The sequence below is a fragment of the Sphaerodactylus townsendi genome, linkage group LG09 (genome assembly GCF_021028975.2).
Source record: "Sphaerodactylus townsendi isolate TG3544 linkage group LG09, MPM_Stown_v2.3, whole genome shotgun sequence".
Lineage (NCBI taxonomy): Eukaryota > Metazoa > Chordata > Lepidosauria > Squamata > Sphaerodactylidae > Sphaerodactylus > Sphaerodactylus townsendi.
In genome coordinates, this window is record NC_059433.1 from 87,827,673 (window position 1) to 87,846,168 (window position 18,496).

At 45.6% G+C, this 18,496-nt stretch overlaps 1 protein-coding gene across 2 annotated transcripts in view; it reads right to left on the reverse strand.

The window, feature by feature from the left end:
* Positions 1-18,496, reverse strand: part of CPQ (carboxypeptidase Q) — a 192,654-nt gene that overhangs the window by 155,168 nt on the left and 18,990 nt on the right. For both annotated transcript variants that reach the window (XM_048508632.1, XM_048508631.1), the window contains exons 2-3: positions 16,613-17,073; positions 10,088-10,295 (exon numbers count right to left, since the gene is read on the reverse strand). In XM_048508632.1, the coding sequence (XP_048364589.1) occupies positions 10,088-10,295; positions 16,613-17,054 (650 nt within the window). In that variant the 5' untranslated portion in view covers positions 17,055-17,073. The remainder of the gene's footprint in view (positions 1-10,087; positions 10,296-16,612; positions 17,074-18,496) is intronic.

The following is an 18,496-nucleotide window of genomic DNA, read 5'->3' on the forward strand; positions in this document are numbered from 1 at the left end:
TTTCAATGCCACCCCAAGTCAAGTAACACCCTTCTGATTCCAGAAGGGTGTTGTAACTCTGCTGAGGATCATACGGCAAGAAAGGGAAAGGAGAAGGTGTTGCTGTATCCTCAGTGTGCTACTTGAATCTGAGATGCCTACATTCAAAGGCCACCCAAATCAAAAATTTACTGAGGTGACCTTGCACAAATCTATCCCAGGCAGCAGTGACCTCCCGCCAGGTTGAGAGAACAAACAAATACTACTTCCAAGCAATGAAGCTGCTGGCTGTGTTAAAATAGCACTAGAAACACCGCGAAACTTCCTTACACTTTCGTTTTTACCTGTTGTTACCAGATCCTGGCGTAATTCGTCCGCGGTATCACACATCTGTTGCTGCGCTAAGCGAAATGTGCCGACCCACATTGCCACATTCCAGCCCGTTGTTCCACGTTTTCCGCAATGGCTTCGATACTTGTGCAGCTTTTTTGGGAGCGTTTCCCAAATTGGTGCCTGAGTTGAAACGTGGTAGAAAGTGGATCGAAATACGACAGCGGGGTTCCTTGGCGTGTGAATTTGATCCATCAGTAAGTCTTGACGAGTTCTGGCTGCAGCGCACATTCCTTGTTCCTTTTGCATCTCACTCGCCTCCCCCCCCCTCCTTACCGTTCGGTCGTTAATGCGTAGCGCATTTCCCCACCCGAACCTAAATGGCCCGTTGCCTGATGATATTTGCCCAACTGCGGTGACTTCGTCGCTCGTTTCCCTGCCGTTTACGCTGGCTTAGCGTTTGAAGAGTCGTTAACGGGATGGAGAAACTTGAAAGCGCGCAAACAATGCGGCCATTTGGGTAGGGTCGGGTAGAGGCGATATCATGGCGGCAGCGGTGAAGGACTTACTCATTACGTGTGGGGAAGAGAGAAGTTCAGCGCTTCGCTAAGTCCTCGATACCGCAACTTGGGCGTGTTTGAGAAGGGTGGCAGATAAATCTTGGCGAGGGGCACAACAGGGCGTCCGTTGAGTGCAGGGCCGAAGGCAAAGGAGCTTTGAAAAGGGACTTTAAGCGGATACACCAGCACAACAACACTTCAGGGAATGGGCCTCGGACGATGCCCAGCTATGAGGCTTTCGAGCAGATGTTGGGGGGGGGGGACAGGGCCGATCAACCCCGCGCTCAGCTCGAGGCGATCAAGAGTCGCGTCGTGACCGCTTCTCCAGAGCCTTTGACGTGAGGAGATTCCATAAAGCGTTAGGGCAGAGACTTGGGGAGACCATAGACTAGCGAGACCTACGGGTTTCCACTATCCCCTACATCCCGAGTGAGTTTTCCTATACTTCTGCCTGATACCCGGTTAAAGCGCTTTGCTCTGTTGTGCCTCTCTTGTGATGGGGCACTCAGACTCTGCAGCTTCCTTCTGGGTTGGTTTAACTGTGGCCCCCGCTCATGTCCTTTTTCTCTGGAGTGCTGGATGTGCAGAAATGCGCATTCCAGCTAGCCGTATTGTTGCACAGTGCAGTGGACTACAGGGTGAATCCTCAATTCTCCCCCTCTCCTCTTTAGTCCTTGGTTCCGCGCTTCTACCACTGAACTTATGCGGCTTTTAGCCAACAGTTTCCACTCAGAAATCCCAGCAATTCTCAGAGGGCGATGCCATGAATCCCTATGTAAGCAGATGAGTGGTTCATTGGCTGTTAGCCTGCTGGTGTAAGGCCATGCTTTGTCAGTGTTCCCACGACATCCCTCCATCACAGTCACGTCGTAAAGGTGGGGGCGGGTTAGGGGGGGCACAACTGTTCTTGATGGAATTTGCTAAAACAACAGTGCATTCAATGGTTTTCCTGCCAGGAGGCTGATGCAGGGAGCAATGGTCCCCTCACAGGCTTGGCGGGCATGTGAGGTGACCACAACAGGATGCCTCTTAGCCATTGCATGTTAGTGCTGCGTGTCTGCGCCCTACCAGGGTGGTGTGCTGCTACAGAGCGGTTAATGCGTGAAATACCTGCAGCTCAGCACTCTGGCCTTAATGCGTTAGTGCTTGTCAAAAGGAAGAAAGAGTGATGAGAGTGCTGACCTCATGTTCTTTCTCCCCTTCATGGCAACTCTCTTTGCAGACACCTCTGGTGACATGAATGATGTCCTTGACCATCTGGGTTACAGATGCAAATGAAGGTGCGTTGAAACACAAACCCAACCCCACGCGTTTTGTGTTGAGGCACTCTGAGAGCGCGGACAGCCACTCCATTGCACGATAAAGAGACGGCATGCATGAAGTGGAGCTGCTCATTACTGGAATTGCCCACTGAGCTCTCACTGCTTGATTCTCAATGTGAATGCTAGGGGTTCTGATTCAGCTTATCTGCAAACCCTGGGATGCCTATGCAGATCTGCTCATATTAGCAACAAGAGATGTGTCTCCCCTCCATGCGAGGAGCCTAGGGTAGATGACAGTGGATTCATAAAGTTCCTTCATCCACCTGGCTATTAATTTTGCTTCTTTTAGCGATGTCTCTTACGGGCTCCACACCTGCCCATGATGGGGCTGGCTTCACCAGAAGGAGAATGACTGCTGACGGCGTGTCTGCGGCGTGTTGGAGTGCTATTGACTTCTTGGCGAGCCACCATGGTGGAGCAGGGGAGGTCGAGGCAATGGAGGCTTAGGGATAGGCGGGAAAGGGAGGTGCGTCATTCATGTACAGAGCAGCAGAGCAAAACAGGGAGCTGTCGCTGAGGCTGGCCATGCGACAGGGGAATGACATAATGCACAGACCCTTGTGGCGGCTGCTGCAGCGCGCCAGGCTCCTGGTGTAGGTGCTGGGGGGGGGTTCATTGAAGCCTCTGCTCCTGCCCGGTGCATCTAGGCTGCCTGCCCCAGCGTTTCAGCAGTGCCTGCCCACTTGTGAAATTGCTGGCCCGGCTGCAAATCTCATTGGAGATCTTGACGGAAGGTGACTTACTCTGGCTGAGGACACCGACCCAGGTCCACTGTGTGGGGCGCCCGCAGCCTTCCATCTGGAGTGGAGGACCTGATGATGGTTAGGGGAGACCTCTGAGCTGTGCTGCGCCTCAGGTGGCTTGCCAAGAATCACAACCAATGCAAGCGGCGAGAGCCCAAAGCAAGAGAATGGACCTGTGAGGACCTCCCCTGTTATTTCTCTGTCTGCCACCACCGGGCAAACCCCCCCCTTCTATTACATAGGTTAGCTGGCGATGGCGTTTAGGCATCAGAGTTAAATTTGTTTAATATTTTAAAACAGGCTACACATGGCTTGCCCTCTCGGGTAGGTTGCCAGGGGAGAGGGATGGTCATGGAAAGCAATCCTGCTTTGCAGAGATGTGAAAACCAACCAGCGACCCACCCACCACCCACCCTTGTTTTCTCTGTCGCACCACCCGCAGCAGAGACCCCCCTAACTTTACATAGGCTATTGATGTCGTTTAAGCATCAGAGGTTAGTTGGTTTAATATTTTAAAGACTCACCGTCCCTGGCCTCCTGGTAGGTTGCCAGGGAGAGATGGTCATGGAAAGCGGGCCATTATCAGGGGTATCAACCAATGACCCACTACCCCTTATTGTTTCTCTGTCTGCCACCACCCGGCGGGAGCCCCCCCCAGCTTTTACATGGGCTAGTGATGTGCGTTTAGCATCAAAGGTTAATTGGTTTAATATTTTAAAGGGCTACCGCGTGCCTGCCCTCTGTGGTAGGTTGCCAGGAGAGGATGGTCATGGAAAGCGGGCAATCCTCTGCTTTGCAGAAGATGTAACCAGCAGCGACCCGCACCCTATTTTCTCTGTCTGCCACCACCACGGCAGGACCCCCACTACTTTTGCATGGAAGGCTAGTGATAGCGTTTGGCATCAGAGTTTAATTTGTTTTATGTTTTATAAAGCGTTGCCACATGCCTGTCCTCTCCAGGTTGGTTTGCCAGAGGAAGGTCATGGAAAGCGAACAATCCTCTGCTTTGCAGAGATGCTTAACCAATAGCGATAATAAACCATATGCACAAGCATTTGTGAAGTACGAGTACCTTTATTGTGTGATTTAAGCAATGCATTTACAGCTAAGAGAAGAAGAAGAAGAAGAAGAAGAAGAAGAAGAAGAAGAAGAAGAAGAGGAAGAGGAGGAGGAGGAGGAGGAGGAGGAGTTTGGATTTATATCCCCCCTTTCTCTCCTGCAGGAGACTCAAAGGGGCTTACAATCTCCTTGCCCTTCCCCCCTCACAACAAACACCCTGTGAGGTGGGTGGGGCTGAGAGAGCTCCGAGAAGCTGTGACTAGCCCAAGGTCACCCAGCTGGCATGTGTGGGAGTGTACAGGCTAATCTGGATTCCCCAGATAAGCCTCCACAGCTCAGTCGGCAGAGCGGGGAATCAAACCCGGTTCCTCCAGATTAGAATGCACCTGCTGTTAACCTCCTACGCCACTGCTGCTCCTTTTAAATTAACAGAAGAGCAAAAAAACCAACAATCCTCAATTCCTATTGTATTATATAAGCGGTTTTAATAATCCTCAATAAGAGCATTTAAAAATGACACTGAACTTTCTCCTTCTAAAATTACAGATAATACAGATAGGTAAAGGCAGTCCTCTGTGCAAGCACCAAGACATTACTGACTTATGGGGTGATCTGGCACAGAGTGATAAGCTGCAGCGCTACAGTCAAAGCTCTGCTCACAACCTGAGTTTGATCCCAACGGAAGTCAGTTTCAGGTAGCCAGTTCAAGTTTGACTCAGCCTTTTATCCTTCCAAGGTCCATAAAATCAGAACCAGCCTGATGGAGACAACGTGCAGATGACTAGGGAAGGCAATGGCAAACCACGCCGTAAGCACAGTCTGCCTAGCGAATGTCGTGATGTGACAAATTAGGTACCTTCAAAACAAATTGATTCTTGGCATCTCTTTCATCTCTGTTTTCATTTAACTGGAAAGCTAAAACTCCACAGTGTCCAATTACAAGTGACAGCCAGCTCTGGCACACTCCATCTGCATTCATGTCCCTTATTTCTAAACTGAATATATGCATCTGAACATACAAAGCTGCCTTGCACCTTTCCAGATGTTTCCACCATTCAGGACTGTCTACTCCAAGTGGCCATAGCTTGCAGGAAGAGAGAAATCTTTCCAAGATCTGTACCTGAGGTCCTTTAACTGGTGTGTGCCAACAGTTGAATTTAGGATCTTCCATATGCAAAATGTGTGCTCCCTACCACTCTACCCAACTGCAACTGCAACTTTTGCTTGTCAGTTTAACTACCCCTAAAACTAAATGTTTTCATACTGTTGAAAACTCTTTTAGGAGAATACATGGCAACTCTTTTAGGAGCAGACCACATCCCAGGGCTCTGGAGACAGCAGCCATTTTGAACCATGTGCTTGCACAGGGAGCTGGCACAGCCTGCCAGGCAATGGGAACTCGATGAGGACTGTAACCTTTTAAGCTTTAAATGCCTACCCTGTTTTAACAACTGCTAGGGTATGTTTAGGGAGAAGGATAGAGGATTTGCGTTTATCTCTCCTTTGTTTTGGAAACTCTTGCTCGATCTGGTGCAGTGCTAAAATATACTTGTAACCATTTTATTTTTAATAAATACTTTTTGAACCTTAGATGTGGGGAAAAGTTCTCTGTACCACGAAGGCCTCCACTGTCTTGGATGCGATATCTAAATATAAGGGGGGAGGAAGGTTGGCAGCTGGAAAGCAGCTTTTCCTCCGGGACCTCCAATCTGCCCTGTGGAACCCAGGACAGGGGAAACCGAGGCCAGGCCTCAGGGTTGCAAAGGGAGCTGGAGCGTCCTGACCCTCCCCCGTGGGAAGTCCCTCAAATGGTCAGGTCAGGCAGCAATACACAGAGAGAAGAAAGCAAGCCCTTTCCAGGAAAAGCTGGCAACCCCTGGGAGAGGGTTGGGGAGCGGAATAGGACCTGCCAGGCAAAGCAAGCCCATTCCGCCACAATGGCCAATTGGCCATGCCAGCAGGGGCTGATGGGAATTGTAGTCCATGAACATCTGAAGCACCAGAGTTGGACACCCTTGCTGTAAAGGATGCCAAATCCCTCAGTTTGCAAGAACTGAACAAGGTCATTAATGACAGGGAGTTTTGTGGGACACTGATTCATAGGGTTGCCATGAGTCAGAAGCGAGTTGACGGAATTTAACACACACATACACACATTGTTACTGGGCTTAAATCCTGGTTATTGGAGTAGCTGATTTTTATGAGATCATTTTAAGAATATATTTTGCTACCTGTTCTTACTGGGGTTTGTTGCTTAATTGCTTTGTTGTCTTAATATTAACATTCAGGCAAGAGACAGAAGGAGGTAAATTTCCATATTTATGAGTAAATTTGTAGTGGACTTTGCAGGGCTTGGTTCTTTTAAAATGAATTACTTAAATGTTTATTATTTGCAATTAGAGCAAAATAGATCTACAAATCTGATTCTTGGTTGTGCCTTAGCACACGCCCCCCCCCTTTCTGCCTTTACAGGGCAAAATGGTGGAGGATAAATCAGTGAAGAAAGAACTATGCATATTATCCTGAGTTTCCTGAATGTTCAGTTTTTAAAATGCACCTTGCAGAAAAAAAATGTAAGCGAATCCAATATGCAAATCCATATTTACTGTTTACATGGTATGGAAGTTCTGGCATATGCCTCAAATTCTAAAGTCCACAGCTTTCATCCCTAAATTGTAGGAACCTTAACTTTTCTCTAAACTTTTCTGAAGTGAGAATTTAGGAGCATTAGTGTTTATCCATTATTAAGCATCTTACCGTCTTAAACTCTTCTTTGAGAACAGAATTTGGGACTCATCAAAGTGTACATAGTTGGCTGCAGCCACTGTTTTGCACAGCATGACATTCTTTCCAGCAGAGCTTTTTGGTCTCTTTTGTCTATTATATATAATTGTGTACAATACAAAAGGCACAGTGAAGAAGACTTCATTCAGTCTGAGAACCTATGCTAGAAGCTTCCGCACTTGAAGCATCATCTAGCTATACATTCTTCTTAAGTCTTTCCTCTTCATATTCCTGTCATTTTTATGCTTCAGATAATCTCCCCTTGTCTTTTTTTGCTATCTCTATCTTTTCACTAAAGTTGAGCCATAAGGAGCCTTTTGCTAAGATTGAACAATAAGCAGCTAAGTTGATTTGGATGCATTTTATTGCATCACCTTAAATTCTCCATATCATATAATGGCTGGTGGACCTCAGGAGTCTCCATCAAGCTCTTTGGAAGCTCCTCTAAACCAACAGTCTTGTTGCAGTTCCATCCTGTGATGTCTCTTTGACTCACGGTTCCCATCAGAATGAAAGGCCCTCTAGAAGACCAAGAAACACTGTTTGTGTTCTTAAACATTCCTTCATTTTAAAAGACGGACATTATAATTAATGAGCAGGCCTACAGGTCAAGGGGGAAAGACTTTTTATGCATAATCTCAGGGGCAGTTCTTTGAAATGAACCGTAAGTAGCAATGCTGAAGATCTCTCCAGAAGAATGTATAGATCTACTGCCTGCTACAGCAGACAATATTAGAGAAAGTGAATCAAGGGCTGTGATGAAGTTGTCCTGTAACTGTATTAGAAGAAGTCACACCAGCCTGTTAAAAAACCTTTGATCCTCAGAGAAACCAAAGTGAATAGCCAAATGGTTAGATCAAAGGATTGTTTAGAAACACATGGCAGGAGGAAGTTCTCCTGAGAGGTAAAGGAACAAAGGAAATTAGATTCTGCCACGGGATGACCAAGGAGATGCATCTCCTAGCGAGAGGTCCAAACAGAAAAGATAATGAGAACGTGCGTGGCTGAGAAATCTCTGTAACAGGAATTTGTTTATTTCTTTGTTTTGATTTTACAATAAAATCTTTGATGTACTGGAGAAAAGAACCCGGCCAGAAACACAGGAGTTTGCCTCCCTGATCCTGGCAATTTGTTATAAGGACCTTGTGAAGTAAGGCAGTCTCACATAGGGTGGCTTCAGAGGACAAGGTTGTGGCAGTAAAAAAAACACAATAACCTTCATGTAGTTTTCTCTTTGCCTCATAAATGTTAGCTTCCCCTACAAAAACAATTTTTCCAGGCCTCTTGGTTGTCAAGAAATCAGGACCACGAGTCCACAGCTATGCCAGTTTAGCAGGCCAAACAGCAGACAGTCTGTCTGAAAGAACCGAGCTCATTTTGAGCTCTTTTACAATTCACTTGATATCATAAATGTTAGATGGAGTTCATTTCTGAAACACTATGATTCAATTTTCATATGCTAAGGGATGAAAATAAGCAACTGTTTCACTCCCACAGAACTTTCCTCAGCTGTCACACAGTAACGGCTGGAGAACACAGAAGGGGTGTCACTGAAATGAGCCTCTTGTGAAACTTATTTTCCCTCCCTGTTGTAACATGCAACGTCGAAGGGTTGCTGATGCCTGGGCCCCAGGTGGAATGAGGCAGGATGAAATTCAGAATGTAATCTTCCTAAGCCATGTTGTGGGTACCCATCAAACATTAAGGCAAGAAGAGGACGTTGCCCCCCAAAAGATGTTCTGAGTGTGTCCATGGAGCACACCGCACTGCGAACTGGAGGGAACAGTTGAATTAAGTACTGAGTACTGAACTTTTCTTGAGTCTTTCTCCAACCTATAGCCCTCCAGGTATTCATGCACTATGATTCCCACCAGCTCTGCTAATTGGCCATGCTGGCAGGGTCTGATGGGGATCACAGTCCATGAACATCTGGATGGGTAGGGATGGATGCATGGTTCGGGACTTATATGCCAACTACTGACTTCTGGTTTTATTTTTTTGGTTGTGCGGCTCTGACTGATGCAAGCCAAATACAGTGAAACAGACAACGTGGAAACAAACAACAAATACATATATATTGTGTTTGTATTTTAGTTGTCACCAGCAGCGCAACGGCTACACCAAAACCCTTAGAAATTGGGTGTTCCACAGGAGAAATTTCAAAAGGCTAAAAGGTTTTACGCACGCACGCACGCACGTACTTTTAGAGCTCTCTCTCCTTGCTGGGGAAAGGGGGCTTGCACATCTAGATTTTTGGTATATATATATTATTGTACGTTTGTTTAAAGTCTCCAGTACCATGGAATATTGACACATGCAGCTATCAAATATATGTGTGATATCAACAGTGATAACAGTGACAGAAGCTCTTGAAAAACTTTCAATGCCACCCCAAGTCAAGTAACACCCTTCTGATTCCAGAAGGGTGTTGTAACTCTGCTGAGGATCATACGGCAAGAAAGGGAAAGGAGAAGGTGTTGCTGTATCCTCAGTGTGCTACTTGAATCTGAGATGCCTACATTCAAAGGCCACCCAAATCAAAAATTTACTGAGGTGACCTTGCACAAATCTATCCCCCAGAAGCAGCAGTGACCTCCCTTAAAAGGTTGAGAGAACAAACAAAATACTACTTCAAGCAATAGAAGCACCTTCCTTCAATAATTAAAAATAGCACACAAACACACGAAACTTCCTTACACTGAGTCCGATCGTTGCTCCAAGGTCAGCACTGCCTACTCTGACCAGCAGCCTCTCTCCCGGGTCTAACATCAAAGTCTTTCACATCACCTACTCCTCAATGCAGTTAATCAGCAAATGCTAAAGTCTGAACCTGGGACTTTCTGCATATGTAGCAGATGCTTTCCCTCTGAGGCCAACTCCTCTCCTCATTAATATTCCCACTAGTAAGTGAAATTACAATACCTGGAAACTCACAGTTCCTCTCTTAAGATCAGGTACAAGAGTCAATTTGAATTCTTTTTAAGCAAAATGCAGAGAAAGAGGCTGTGCCACAATTCCTGTTAAGCCAAAATGTTCCATGCCACTAAAAGAACTGTGATGATACCAGCTATACCTGCAACCAGGAAACTGTCAAACAGCTACTGAAATTCCAGATAGAAATCATCATAAGATATCAGATCAGCAAGTAAACAAGCAACAGTAGGACAATGGCAAGTAAATAATTTACAGCAAGAGATCCTGAATAGACCTCTCCTTTCTTATAGAGAACATCCAGGTTTCTGAGCATGCTGACAGTTTGTAACTCTCAGTGAAGGAAAGGGGAAATGTACACGCACCAGCAAGCCTTTACCTATTAATAGAAAATGGAGCAATAGTCTTGATAAGAGATGCCTTCGCTCCCACTTTAGCAGCTTCCACAGCTCCTTGTCCCCTGTACTGTACCGTTTCTCCATAGCTGACATAACGCTGGTTGTAAACAACAATCTTGCCTTTCGCTTCCTGAGCTCTTTGGTGTAGCTCATCAAAGGAGGTCACCACTAGGACTTCAGCTGTAATGCCTGGAATTGAAAAATCATCACAGTTATGGATGGATGCAGGCCAAAAATGTTACTTGCTGACTGATACAAAAACATCAAAGTGACAGTTTTATTTGTTTTTAAAAATTGTACCCTGAGTGAAGAAGCTTCCTTAATCCCAAGGAACTAGAGGTTGCCAGAACTCTAGCACAAAGACACCAACCAGCCCTGTAACCAACCAGTTTAGTACAAAGCCACCAACCAGTCCTGTAACGTAGGTTCAGTTAATTCTAGGGCATAGGTGTCAAACTTGCGGCCCTCCAGATGTAATGTGCTACAGTTCCCATAATCCCCTGCCTGCATCATGCTGGCAGGGGATGATGGGAACTGTAGTCCATTACATCTGGAGGGCCGCAAGTTTGACACCTGTGTTCTAGGGTATCATGGTATCAAAGGATCCATTGGATTTGCATTGAAGCCACAAAATACCACAAAGAATACTGGTGATAAATTTATTTAAATAGAGAACAATTACCTTAGAAAGAATGTACCATAAACAGCAAGAAAACAAATAACCTAACTAGCCTCAACAAAAGACTTTGTCTAACTTACAGTACAAACAACAATGACAAGTTTTTTTCTTGATAGTTACCCCTCAGCTCCTCATGAGCCCCTTTAGCTGGCTTCACACAGCAGCAGTCTCACTCTCCAGTCCTGGAAGGGCCTTGGTCCTCTAACTCAAGAGAATCCTGGTAACTCTGGATCCTGTTGTGAGGCCTCACACAGCACACCAAGAAGAGGTAGGACTCCTACTTTTATCAAGAAATTCCACTGGGGTGAATCCCCTGGACCAATCAGGTCCCTTGCCCAATTTAGGTGAAGTTACTGATGGCATTACCCTCCAAGGCCCCCGCTCCCATGACTAGGAGGAATTCAGAATGTCCTCTTAGGCCAGGTGGGTCACCTCCCCTCTCCACGGGAATGACAAATTGATTTACATTATGTGATCGGGCACCGAACCAACAATGGGAGTGAGAGGCCAGCCAGGTATTCTTCACACCTGCAGCCTTAACTCTGTCAGCAATTGAGAGTATGCTTATGCAAGGCCATTTCCCCACTGCTGTATTGTTATTTGTTATTCACAGAAAACAAGAAACAGCTTACACTTTAGTTCACAAAATCCTCCCAACCACTAACAAACTAAACACAAATCCAATATTATAGTAATAAAAGAAGACTGGGGGAGGGGGTAAGAGACAGAGGCTTCGTGCATTTCCACCAGTTAGTGGCCCCCTCTCAATGATTCTGCCCTGTTAGTGGCCCAGGTCAAGGTGACCTACTCTTAATAATCAGAATGGATGCCAATGTACAGTGCCTGAAGGTGGATCAACTGGTGCAGATCTTATTAATTTCGTTGGGGCTTGCACCAGAGAATTCCCCAGTAGAATGCAGTTCCATGGTTCTTTCTCTGTTACCCATTAGAGCACTAAAATCCATCACCTGGAGGAACATCTTCACCTTCCCAACAGCGCTGACACTTAAGAATACAAAATGGCTGCAACATATTTACGAGGGTTGCCATTTTCACACCAGAAAATTCCTGGAGATGGAGGGGTGTGTTAGGTATGAAATCTTAAGCCAATAAATGGACTCTGAAATATTGATCAGCAGATTTTCTTGAAGAGATATCGAAGTACCATACTTGGCAAATCCCACATTGAAAGCCTCCCTCTTTACTCTGGAGGGTGAGTTGTAGTTCTGGGACATCTCCAGCCCCACCCAGAATTTGGCAAGCTGAATGCCTACACATATTGCGTGTATTCATAGACAAGGAAGTGGCAGGTTACAGGAGGCCTGTAGCTACATCTGGTCTGCCAAAACTCTCACCCAGAAGAGTTTTTGCCCTTTGGTTGACAAACTAGAAGTACACTGAACTCTGCTTTCTGGGGGATGAGGGCAATAATAATAATAATAATAATCAATAATTAAAAGGTTGGATTATGTGGCTTAACAATGTGCATGGCTACACTGATCTGTACACTAAATATACATGCTTTAAAAAAATTGCCGTTATACCCTGTTTTCTTGCCTTGCAGCTGAACGATACGAACAATTGTGACAAAGGGTCTAGGCTTCTAGGAAACCATCTTGCATCAGAATGACTGAAATGAATCCAACATCTTTCTTAGAGTGCTGCTTTTAACCAACGAAGATGAAGGATGACTGCAGAAACAACTGTCAGTAGCTTTATGTTTTCCCTTTATAAAAAAAAAAAAGAGGAGATCTCCTCCTTCTGAATTTCCAGTTCAGCCGAGGCAATTAAAACCGCTCAAAGCACTGCCTCTCTGCTTACCCGTTGGCTGGGAGAACAAATAAATGTTTATAGGTAACGGTGGTAACCATTACTTTTAAACTTCTTCTGCCACCGGTGCACATAAATTTTCACCAAACATTTCATTTGGGAACCATATTTCATGGCTTTTACAGAATGCTCCGCAACACTTAAGATCCAATCTTGCGGATTTATTACAGAGATCAGTGGAACCCGTTCAACAACAAGAACGAGACTTTGCTTCTAAAAATAGAAGTCATAATGGATGCCGGGAATTCCACGGCTGTGCATTTCACCTAGAAGCCACACAACGTGTCAGTAAAAGTGAAACGCAGTTTTTCCATAGGCTCTGGAAAGAATGAAAAAGCAGAGTCTGTCTGAAATTCTTTGACATAATCCCAACTGCAATCTTATCTGGGCGCATTTAATCCACAAACCACAAGTTTTTAGAGTTCCATACATGACACGACCGTGCACAGCAAGCTGATGTTCTTGGCTCTGAAAGCCCTGCACAAATGACTCCAACCATGACCCTTCACGAGTGCTTATACACGTGCACATATGCTTACTTTGTACCAGCACATTCCGACTCACATATATGCACAGAAGAGAGTAGCTGGTACAACAGAATAACTAACAGTACCTTTGCAAGACCACTTCCCTGGGAGTAAGACCAATACTAAGTAAATCCAAACAAAATTCTGAGAATATCCACTAAGAAGAGTTACACCTTTCTAAAGCAATTTACTTCAGTAGACTAAGGCTGTTTCTGCACGGGTGGAAAACAGCACCCTAGCGAGGTTTTCCTAAAGCGGCGTCTTCGGGCTGGAGCAGTGCAAACCGCACTGGCGTGAGGGCACCGTTTTCGGCCCCTCCGGTGTGTGCAAGGGACTTACCTTGCTGTCCTATTCAGCTCCAGGAGGCTGCAAAGACACGCCCATGCTGCCCTCTGACCTGCGGGGGTCGGAGGACAGCATGGGCGTGTCTGTGCAGCTGCCCATAGCTGAACAGGACGGCAAGGTAAGTCCCTTGCACACACCCTGGGCGGCTCCATGTGGAGCTGCCCCTGTGGGCAGCGGCGGCATCGGGGCTGCCCGCACAGGACCTTGCGAGCAGTCCCTATGCCCCACCAGCTTCATTTAAGCCAGTGGGACGCCACTGCCACTGGCTGTGCGGAAACAGCCTTAGGAAAGTATTTAGGGTTGCACTATAAGAGGTAGATTCTAAGGAAGATAGATCCTAGGGCACTGTACCCCTTTGAAGTTCTTCCCCTCCCCCAACCACATCTTTCTCACGCTCTACTTCCAAACTATGCAGGTGTTTTCCAATCCAGAACTGGCAATCCTATGTTTCATGTGTTCATCCTTTCTAGACTTAATGCGACCCTTAACGGAGCTCCATCCTTCTAAAATCATCGAAATTGATGGGATACAGACAAATTATTCTATAAATCATATACACTGGTGATTTATTAGACATACTAAAGCAGGGGTGTCCAACTTTGGCCCTCCAGATGTTCATGGACCAGGATTCCCATCAGCCCCTGCCAGCTCTGCCAATTGGCAGAGCTGGCAGAGGCTGATGGGAATCGTAATCCATGAAAATCTGGAGGGCTAGAGTTGGACACCCCTGTACTAAGGGGATATTGTTTCAAATGTTGCAAGAGAGGTTGGGGGAAAATGTAGCTTTTTATTCCAGAAATAGAATAAGGGAAGACATTCTAATTGACTGGTTGTCCTGGCTTCCAGCTTTTTTTCAAAATGCCAAACATGCCACAATTTGAGAACCAAGTGCAAAAACCTACCACTGTTACTGCTGCCATGTGAGTGACTGAACTGAGAGGCTCCAGCTGCTCCTAATGAAGAAGAGCCTCAACCCTATAGCTAAGAAATGTCCCAGTGACAGGATCTTCCTATAGGCTGGAGGGATGCCAGCAGAAATGAAGCCAGATATCTGCAAAATTTTCATTTTCCACTAGAAAAATCAAGGTCTCTGCAGGCTGGCTCTGCAATCTGCGTGACATATCAGCTCTGGTAACAGATGAGCAGGATTGGCAGCAGGTAATTCTTCCCAATGTGCCATTTATACACTGCATCAAATGATAAAACATAATAACATGTGCTCATGATTGCTCATCAAGGGGAGAAAGAACAGTAGCTCTTCTTGACAGTTTCTTGTTGCATTAATGAAAGACATCGCCCCCCAAGGAGGTCTCAAGATGCTTGTTCCTTTTCAGTGCCTCTGCCTGACAATGCTGCTAAGGTTGATTTGAAATGTAATTCTCACTCAGTTTTCCTACCTCGGGAACCTATAAGTAGTGAGAATGTTGGCAGAAATATATAGATAGCTGGTATGATAAACAGGAAAACAGAGATACATATAAAAGTCACAGAGAAAAGGACACTGGGGTTTCTAATGATGATCAATCAGAAAAAGCAGCTGAGATTTACCTTGGCTGCCATTGCTGCCCAGGGGTGGGGCAGGGAGAGGGGCAGGCTCAGCGCTGGCATCTAGACCAGCATGGGGCTGAGCTGCCCAGCTGCTGGCGCGAGCGAGTGACGTGCCTGGAGGAGGCGGGGCCATGGCCTTATATGGGCAGGATGGGCCATCCCGCACCTCTTCTCACCCGAGCACCGACAGCTTCTCCCGCCCTCTCTCCCTCCCCCATGGGTCTGAGTTTTTGTTGTTGGCATTCTGATTATGGTGATTGTTGCTGCATTTCATCTGCCACAGTCTGGAGGGTTGCGCCTAGGGACTGATCCGTTCAGGGGAGGAGGAGCCTGCATGCCAGCCCTCCCCATTTGGTGGGGGCCTCCATAAGAGACCTGGGGAGTGGAACAAGCCTGTGAACCCCATGCCCAGGCGGGGGCTGCTGGTGGCTTGTGCCCCCTGGCAGCTAGGGGAGTTCATCCAGAGACCAGACGGCTCCCACTATCTTGCTGTTCTGGGCATTGTTTCCCCCCACGCATCGGGCTGGGGGAAAGTTATTACTGGGAGAGCCCAGTGCCGAATCCATCCCCTTTTGCCAGCACACCAATAAAACGGCTGTGGCCAAATTTTATCCACACAATGAGTTTTCTGTGTCTCCTTCTGCACCCTTGGACCGCTTCCTCCCCTCTTCAGACAGCAATTAACATTTTCATGTCAGTCTCTGACCACAGAGCACAGCTACAGTCTTCTGATGCTTAATGTAAGAGCCTGTCTGAGATCACAAGAAAACACAAGAAAACACAGGTACTCAAACGAGCCACTTTTCTTGTACAGCCCTGCCCTGATCTTTACCAGAGTCCCCCCTCCCTTCATCTCAGGAGGTGAAGTAAGAATTGCTACTGATCTCCGGATGACAGACCATTTCCCCTGGAGGAAATGGCAAATTCAGAGGGCATCTATGGCATCACATCAGTGTGGTCAGGTATCTCCAGATAACCAGCAGGGGGTGAGGAGCTTCTGGGAGCAAAGGGAAGCATAGGCCATTGTGGCCTGCAATGTGGCAACATCTCTTCTGGCACACACCCAAAGTGACGTCATCGTGTTGCTGGAGACGCTCTGGTATTTGAGCAAAAACTCTGGTAGGAGCCATTTTTACCCTAAAGTTTTTGCCCAAACACAATAGCGCCTCTGTGTCACTGGGAACGTGACTTTGCCACATTGCTGGTGACACAAGCCTTGGCCTTCTTTTGCTACCAGTAAGTTACCTCCCTCCAGCTGTTCGGCACTGGGGGAGGGAGCCCTAGAGCAGGGTTGCTGTGCCCCTAGTAGGGACTGGGCAAACCTACATCACATTCCCAATGAGATCGCATCCCTCCCCAATCTCTAGAAATTTCCCAAGATGGAGTTGGCAACCTTAACTTTCCCAAACTCTGATGAAGAAAATTATTGTCTAGTCTCTACATGAAGGAAATTTTGTAGTTTGAGTTTCAACTATTAAGGTCTTGTTTCGAGCTATCCTTTTACAAAGACAAGATTTTGCACAGTGCTGTTCAGATAGACCTCAGCTGGTAAGAGGTCTCACATGAATCTTGGTTACCTTCAGGAGGAGTTGCAATGCTTCCACCAAGCCCTAAAATAGAAATGCTATGGTTGCGAGGTTCTATCATCATTGCTGACTCTTTCCCCCTTTCCCAGTGGGGGATTTTTACGGGTTCCAAGTGGACATTTTCCAGGCCATCCATCCTCAAGGCTTTATACATGTATTTGATAGCCAAGTCTAGATTTTTTGAGCCACTTAATCTTGGTCCAACAGTGTCCACAAAAAGAGCCAGCCTTTCATAGGACCTATTCTGGGCCCTGCCATAAATAGCAAGGTCGATAATTTTCTTCGCCACATCTGAATAATCAGCTATTTCCTTCTTCATGTCTTCAAACATTCTTTGGTATCCATCACCATCTCTACTTAATGGGTTCCCTTTGCTTTGAGGCAGTAGGAGCACGAAGGCTAATAGAGACAGAAGCTTCGCTTTTTCCTTCATTCTATTTTCACTCTTCAAGCTGTAGGAGGAAAAAGACAACATTTAATCTTTCAGCAATACAACAGTTTTGAAGTGTGGAGCATGGCAGTCTGATAAAGAGGGAAACGAATCCAATCAAGTGTTGCCATGTGAAAGTGAAGTGGCAGAAAGTGAAGTGGCAGAAAAGTGGAGTGGATTTGTGGTGGTCATTACTAAAGCGGTGAATACAGAATGCATTTTATTGTTGTTTAAAGGAATGCCATTGGAATGCAATCATTCCCAAAGGAATGGTACTTTTTGACTAAATTCCACTTACAAACATCAATAGAAACATGGCTTTTACTGCACTACGATGAAGGTTAGTCTTGGGTCTGGTTCATGATAAGGTCATAAAATTGTCCCTGGGGTACAGGTGGGAGCCATTCTCTTGCTTTTCCCATGAAATGTACTTTTCTGCGTCAAAGAAACCTTTGAAAACTAGACCTCAGTTACCAAAAGCAAACAAACTGCCAAATTTGTTAAGAGAACACTACTCATATATAACATGCCTTTTTAAAAAAGTGGTTAGCTGCTTCTTAACTGGATATTAGTATCCCTTGAGGCACTCAAATATTACTCAAGGAACATTCTAGAAAAGTTGTTCTACACAACCATTCTCTTGCTTGCAACACCAGCATCGTTTGAAATAGCCCTCTGAATGAACTAACAGCAGAAAAGCTTGGATTGTGAAAACATAGAAAAAGAAAAGAAATGTAAAGGGCTTGACTGACTGAGAGTTCAGCCTAAAACGGGCAGGAGGGAAGGCAATGGAAAGATTATTCCTTTTAGTGAGCAACTTAGCTATGCCTCTTCAGGGACACCTTCCACTTTGACACACCTTACTTCTGTTTCAAATTAGTCCTGTCCTGTCCCGTCCCCCCGCCCCCATCTCCAAGGCTCTTACTCCCCTTAAAACAATTTGTCAGAAATTGAAATGAGAAAAATGACATGCAAGAACCTTTGGAATCTGGAAGTCTTTGAAAAGCTTACAAAGATCTTTTTTCTAACAGAAAACAGAACTAAGAATTAAGATGCAGAATGCATATCAAACACTCTTTACTGTTATACATATGAGAACACAAGCATTATCCATTCCATTTAAAATTAACTGAACTACAATTAGAATACTAAACATTATACTCATGCAAAAAGCAGGAGGGGAAAGAACCTACAGATATATTTAAATCAATATTTCACAGATTTTTTAACAATAAGATCTCATACTGGAGCACTTATTTACAAGGAACTGAACACAATTCCTTCTTGGTTTTTTTAAAAAATCTCCTTATAACCCTTATTAAGAGCTGATTATCATTGTCATAAGAATAAAGCAAGCTTATCTTTAAAAAATTAATCCCAGATTCAAAACTGAACTTTATTCTTCAAAGTATAATATACTCGGCATCAAGTCATTATTTGCAGGG